The following is a 7,116-nucleotide window of genomic DNA, read 5'->3' on the forward strand; positions in this document are numbered from 1 at the left end:
TGGAGAAGGGCGAATGTGGTGCAATTCAATGGCTGGCTCCTCCTGAGGGTGAGAGAGAGGTAGCCTTGCAGGGCTGAGCACTTGGCTTCCTCCTGACAATGCAAGCTCACCTGTGTGCAACCCATGCCAGCCCTTTACCATCTTGGGCGCAAGATGGCACCTCTGAACACCAGCTTGGGCCTGTGGAGGAAACTTCCACCTTGTATTTGGGAGGCGTGGGCTCAAATTATCTCCCATCGTGTAGGATTACACAAGTCCCCATCTCTCTCAGCATCAGTTATTCACCTGTCCGATGGGGATAATGGTGGTCTACTAACAGGGTCGTCTCAGAGGCAATCTGTCTTATGTTTCATTGCAAACTTTTAAGACCAGCCAAGAACAGCTTGGCACCTTGAGAGCCAGTGTGGTGTAGTGGTTAAGAGCGGAGGTCTCGTAATCTGGTGAACCAGGTTCGCGTCTCCGCTCCTCCACATGCAGCTGCTGGGTGACCTTGGGCTAGGCACACTTCTCTGAAGTCTCTCAGCCCCACTCACCTCACAGAGTGTTTGTTGTGGGGGAGGAAGGGAAAGGAGAATGTTAGCCGCTCTGCGACTCCTTTGGGTAGTAATAAAGCAGGATATCAAATCCAAACTCTTCTTCTTCTTGGCAAATTCTAACGGGAAGGGAGCTTCCCTGGGCTGATCAACAGCTATGAAACTCTCTCCTCCCTAACTTCCATTGTGGGAACTGTTCTTATCGTTTTCTTGCATTTCTTTGTGGACTTCCTAATTTGGTTTCCTTACAGCCACCGCAAGAAATGATGAATCAGTGCATGTTTTATCAGCAGAGTAGGTCTTATTCCTTGTGCACAGATGGAGAACTAAGGGTTTGGGAGAGACAGAGAGACAGAAAAAGAGGAGATGGGGGACTTATCCACACTTTCCTTCGCACTTTCCAGGCACGGCCAGAGCTTTACAGTATCATATGTGAATGCCCCCCCTTTTTTTTTGCTCCAGAGCTTTCCCCATGAAAACCCACTCTTTAAAGCTTAATCAGAACAGGAAAGAGCAGGTCAAAGGGTGAGTGTGGATAAGCCCTGAGTTAGCCTAAATTGTACAATGAGCCAACAGGAGGCTTGAAAACAAGAGACCAGATTTTCTAGATCTGAGCATTTTTCAGTGGTTCACCATAGCTTTCCCTCTCTTCTAGGAGAAAGTGTATCACTCCACCTTTTATATACAGAAACACACTACAGCAACTATATTGCAATGGCATCACTGCCTTTTTTTTTACAGATGACATTACAAGACTAGCTCCTTGCCATTTATCTAAAGGTGGAGTAACAGAGGACTCTGCCTGGTCCATCTGTGGGAATGTTGAGGATGGCAGGAGAGGATGTATCATTTAATAATATCCTTCCTAACTTGTGCCAGCAAGTTTCTTCTCTTAGCAGAGCGCATTCCCCTTCTTACGCAGCAGGAAAACAAGTTCCTGACTTGTCTGAGCCTTTTACACTTATACAATTCAGTCTAGCTCAAATTGAATTGTGTGTTCCCGGTAAGGTCCCCTTTGAATCCCTCCTAAAAGAATAAAGACACCACAGGCTTATTCATAAGGAACAAAACGTAGTTTTACTTACGATCAGGCAGAGCACAGTGTGATCCCTGAAGGCAGGCTTTAGGCTTAAAGTTACAAGCATGTACAGACAGGTTTACCCCCTGTGGGAGATGACATGGGGACTGCTATGGCAGGCAGCAGTCCAGTCCAGGTGATGCAGGAAGGTCAAAAAGAGAGAGGTAGCTACGTGACTGGACCTTTTGTTAGGTCAGGTAAGGCCACGCCCACCTTTTAGTCACATGCAAGGAAGGATGCTCCAGGCCAGGAGGAACAGGAAGTTTCGACTGGCTGGACCAAACATTCCCTTGCATGTCCACTCTAGCAAAACAAGGAATGTTGTATTTGACTGCTCCCAGTGGATTACACCCCACACTGTCTTGTTTAGGATTGTTGTCTGGCAGGCAGCTCTCTGGGGAACTCCAACAAAAGTCTTTCCCAGCCTGAGGAGCCCAAAACGGAGCTCTGTGTACACAAAGCCCGTGATCTTCTGCTGTCCCCACATTACTTATTGGACCAGAGTTTGAGCAAACGAAGACTCCAGACAACGGCATCTCCCCATTTCCACGTGCAAAGAGGAATGGGGTGAGATTACAAGCAAGTGGTAAGCCATTCCCAACCTTGTCAATAGTTTCCTGCTGCTGTGGAAGTTAATCCCGATCATACAACCCAGAGGGGCAGGGCTTCTCTACTGGACCCTCGATATTCTTCCCAGGCCACACCCACCATCAAGGCCACACCCCCTTTCTCTAGGCAACTCCTCTCACTGGCTCTGCTCTCACACTATCCCCCAAGCCCTTTTCTGTGGCAGGAATGTGCCTCTTGCTTATCCTGATGGAGAAGAGAGGAGGAGATGGGGGTGAGTGGGATGTGGAAACCTCTGACTCCTTTGTGGCTGGACTTCAGTCTTACTGTGCGCATTCATGGTCCCACCCACTTTTGCTTATTGCACCGCCCACCCCTAACGTGACAGCTTCTGGAAGTTTGCCCCTGAGGGAATGTGAAAAGTTTCCCCGTTCCAACATAACCATTTAAAGAACTCTTCTTCACCGACATCTCTTTCTCTGCAATGCATCTGTAAAGCCCTAAACACTGTTTTATGAAACGGGAGCATCTCCTGCTCATATAATTTACAAGCTGCTACTTCCCCTTGGCCCAAGTTTCTGGTTTGCTTCTGCTCTTTGCTAGTACTATCAGATGTTCCGTTATTTCCCTTGCTCAAGCCGTGTTTAGCTTCTGTCCTACCTGCACCGTTCTGGACTACAGTTTTCTGGCTCCTGATCTCTGCTTATGGCACATTGAGGCAATCAGTGGGAGCAGTGGTGAAAATGGGAACAAAACCAGACAAGGAACAGTGTGTCAGCTGAATGCTACCAGTGTTCCCGAAACACATGCCATCAATTCTCTTAATCTGCCTCGAGGTGATGGATTGCATTTTATTGACTATTTGTTGTTTCAGATTGTAAAAGGTAAAGGGACCCCTGACCATTAGGTCCAGTCGTGGCCGACTCTGGGGTTGCGGTGCTCATCTCACTTTATTGGCCAAGGGAGCTGGCATACAGCTTCCAGGTAATGTGGCCAGCATGACTAAGCCACTTCTGGCGAACCAGAGCAGCGCATGGAAATGCCATTTACCTTCCCGCTGGAGCAGTACCTATTTATCTACTTGCACTCTGACGTGCTTTCAAACTGCTAGGTTGGCAGGAGCAGGGACCGAGCAATGGGAGCTCACCCTGTCACAGGGATTCAAATAGCTGGCCTTCTGATCAGCAAGTCCTAGGCTCTGTGGTTTAGCTCACAGCGCCATCCGCGTCCCAGATTGCACACTTCTGTTAATAACAGAATTATCTGCTTATGTCAGACATCACAGCTCCCAAGTATCCAATAAGAGGACCCTAAACAGCACATTCAAGTTTGGGAGAAGCATTATGCCAGAAGTTGTGGCTGACCTTCCCAAGGTGCTGAGCCTTTCTTGTCTCTGCCTCCTCACCTTGTGATAGATCCAAGCTCCACAATCCTTGGCTTAGCATCACAAAGCTTGGAGATTTGCATTGCTTACTGTACAAGGTGGGCATTGCAGCCCTAAAAGTTCTTCTCTGGCTTAGATTTTAACCTTTGCCACTCTTCCCCTTGGTCCCACCCAGCGGTGGAGCATATGCCCATGCTGCCCAGGGCGGGTGCGCTCCCGAGGAGGGTGTGGTGTGGAGGATGCCCTCCCAGGCACAGGATAGCTGCTCGGGTGCCCAGAGCGGCGCACGCACCCTGCAGCCAGGGGCAGAGCAAGCCGCCCATGGCGGAGATTTGGCGTGCTGCCCACCCGCGACTCCCAAGCCTACCCCAAGCTGTCAAAACAAAAGGGGAAGGGGGGAATGTCACTGGCAAAGCGGCGCAGCTCCCCCTTACCCCGACGGCTCGGGGTAGGCTTAGGAGTTGCAGGCAGGTGACGAGCCAAATGTCACCACCTCAGTGAGGGCACCCAGGGCGTTCCACCCCACTGCCCCCCTTCCTACCCCCCTGATCCCACCCACTCACCTTCTTCCAATCCCTGCCCCAATCAGACCTCATCATACTTCCAGTGACATCACCAAGGGTCCTAAAGGAGCATCCCTGACTCATAATTTAAGCCAGAATAAACAAACTACAAATACATCACAAATTTCTCACAAGACTCTTACCCGTCTGTTGTGGCAAAAAAAAGAAGAAGAAGCAAACATGCCTAATTGTTAGGAAATTGTTAGAAAAAACAACATGCCATTCTCCAAGTTCTAGCAAAAAAATAAAATGTTTAGTTTTCTGAGTGCTAAATAAGGGAAGGTTCACAAAGTGTCCCTTTTATAACCCACTAGTCTAGCTCTGGTACGTCAAAGCCTATAAATAGACTGAATAGGAAAATGAATTTTTAAACAGTCACACAAATCCTTACATTACTTGAAATGCAGAATGTGAGATTCCTGGGGGGGAAGCTAGAATTGTTGTGGGACGCCTGGTGGCAGGGGACCCCCAACTGCAACCCCTCTCAGTATTCAGCTACGGTTTCCATAGTTAGGGTGGGAGAACATAACGTTTTGGGAAGTATGGGGCACTTACCTCCAACATCCAAGTCGACTTTGTAGTTCATGAGATGGTTGTGCATGGTCCCCAGTGTGTGCTCCCCGACCCTGTTTCCAAAGGCAGTGCCACCTTCCGTGAGGAACGATGTGCTGATGTATCCCGTGGCATGGACCTTGACTTCTATTGCACCATTTTGGTAGAACACAAAATCCCAGACATAGTCGTAGTTGATGAGAGTGGAGATGGCCCTCAAGACCAAAGCGTAGTTGTTCAACCCCCCGTAATAGAAAGAGCCCATGTCAGAAAAATGTCGCCGGAGAGGCACGCCCATGTCATGCTCAAAGATGCAGAAAGAGTTCTTGTTCAGTCTCGGGGTGTCAGAGTCTATCAAGTAGTGGCGGTCCACGTAGGTGGCCGTATAGGGGCAGTCCACTCCCCGAACCAATTCGTAAGAAAATTTCCCAATGCCAAGGGTCCCGTCCATGTACCTAGTCACCATTCCCCCGGGGCAGTTGGAGCCATAAGTAGCAAGTGCTTCTTGCAGACTCAACTCGTAGACAATCCTTTCCTCGCCAAATCTGATGTTGAAGAGGCGTGGCCCTGTGTTCACGTTCATCCCAAAGGCAAAGCTCCAAGACCGGTAGACAACATGGCTGCCGGCTACGGTGTAGCGCATCCCGAGGGGCTCAAATTGCAAAGGGGCTGGATGAGGAGAAGATTCTGAAGGCTTCCTGGAAGTAAAATCGTTCTTCAGGTGGGCGGCCTTCACTCTGACCTCCTTCACACGCCCATCTCTAAACTCCTTCTCCAGGTGAGCCATATTCTCATAATACTGGCCATTGTAGAACACTTTCTTCACCTTCCACTCGGAGATGTTCAGGCTCCGGTGGTCCACCAACACCTCCAAGCCAATGGGGTGGATGTAGTACCCGCTGCCATGGACATTGTGGAACAGGACAAACCAGGTGGCTCGGTCGCCAGATTCAAACCCTCGGGGAGCTGTGGTCAGAGTAGCCAGGTTATTCCTATTATACTCACAACATTCTCTGAGGAAGTTGTTGGCCACCTCGAGCTCCTGGAAAATGAAGGTGTCAATATCTTTGTACTCCTTCACCGTCACCGGCCTGCTGTGATACGGCACCTTCCTGCCAAATTTCTTCAGCGTGATGTCACGGTGGCCCGTTGGGTTCGGAAGAGGGCCTACCACGAATTCGGTGACATTTGGGTCTGGCTGGTTCCCAAAGTACACCACAGCCAAGGCCTCCCGGTGGGGCCGAGCCCTTCCATGGTCCAGGAAGCCCAGAGACCCTTCTTTAGAGGGGAAGTGCGTATCCAAGTAGTAAATGCAGTTATCGGAGGGCTTTGCCACAGATGCATCTTCCAGGCGGACGCCAAGGTTCTCCTTGAGGTATTTCACCACTTGGACCATCTCAGCGGCTGACAGGTCAGCAAAGATCTCGCTCGGATCTCGGTTGGTGCCTTCGGGAGAATTCTGGAGCCCTGAGACGCCACACCTAACGACTTTTTCCTTTCTGGTCATCAAGACACAAACTAAAGCAAAAATGGTAGCCAGAGCCAATACCAGGAGAACAACCACGGCTTTCATGTTCATGCCGGTGTCTGCGAAAGGCAGCAGTGGTCGAGACACACTCAGCAACCCCAGCTGCTATTTCCTTGCAGGAAACGGTTTGGGAGGGAAGGAGGGAGGGAGGGAGGAAAGCTGCTGCTCTGTTCAGAATTAGAGGAGGGCTCGGAGTTAGGAATGCATGGAGGCTCATCAGCGACTATAAAAGGCAGGCTTGCGCTCTCTCTGCCCAGCTATGTATCCACCATAAACCCAAGCTGCCCTTGGCCCAGGATGATGGACTAAGAGGTCTTTGGAGAGAACGCCAAGCGCTAGGCAAGACCCCAGAGAGGCAGAACACCCAGATTTAGCAGAGACCCTCGGAGAGGAGGAGGTTGGAGGTTTCTGTCCAAATGCTGTAACCCGATCCCTCCCAAGCCGAGAAAGTAATGATGCCTGCTCACGGCAGAAACCCTTTTCTGACCTTTTCTCAGACTGCTCAAAAGCTCATTTCCACCATGTTCACATTGCCCGCCCCCCACTGCCCTGGTCCAGACCCAGAAGCACAGATTTAGCTTGGCCCTCACCCCGTAAGAATATGTGTTCAGTTTACTGTTGAGCTAGCTGCGCCATCGTGGTGGGTTGTCTATGTAACTCTCAGTTCCTTGATTTAAAAAAAAACCCCACTGGGTTTCTGAGCAAGAGCAACACACTTCAAAATGGGGCTGCAATGAAGGAAACAGGGTAATATAATGTACCTGAAAGCACTTTCCTGTTACTCAGTGGGAAATGAAACAGCTTCTTAGGATCTGTTCCAAATGTGTGCTGGTGATTTGGGACATTGCAAACCTGGAATCTGTAACACACCCAGTCTACTTTTCCAGCTGCCACCTTAGGTCGAATTCACA

The 7,116-nt window shown here is 49.9% G+C and overlaps 1 protein-coding gene across 1 annotated transcript in view; it reads right to left on the minus strand.

Moving 5' to 3' along the window:
• LOC309517543 (amine oxidase [copper-containing] 3-like) overlaps positions 1 to 6,597 on the minus strand; it is a 12,894-nt gene extending 6,297 nt beyond the window's left edge. The window contains exons 1-2 of the mRNA XM_082196765.1: positions 4,613 to 6,597; positions 4,269 to 4,272 (exon numbers count right to left, since the gene is read on the minus strand). Of these exons, the coding sequence (XP_082052891.1) occupies positions 4,269 to 4,272; positions 4,613 to 6,256 (1,648 nt within the window). The 5' untranslated portion in view covers positions 6,257 to 6,597. The remainder of the gene's footprint in view (positions 1 to 4,268; positions 4,273 to 4,612) is intronic.
• Between the last annotated feature and the right edge of the window lie 519 nt (positions 6,598 to 7,116).

This window comes from Podarcis vaucheri, assembly GCF_965113315.1.
Source record: "Podarcis vaucheri genome assembly, chromosome: 13".
Taxonomy (NCBI): domain Eukaryota; kingdom Metazoa; phylum Chordata; class Lepidosauria; order Squamata; family Lacertidae; genus Podarcis; species Podarcis vaucheri.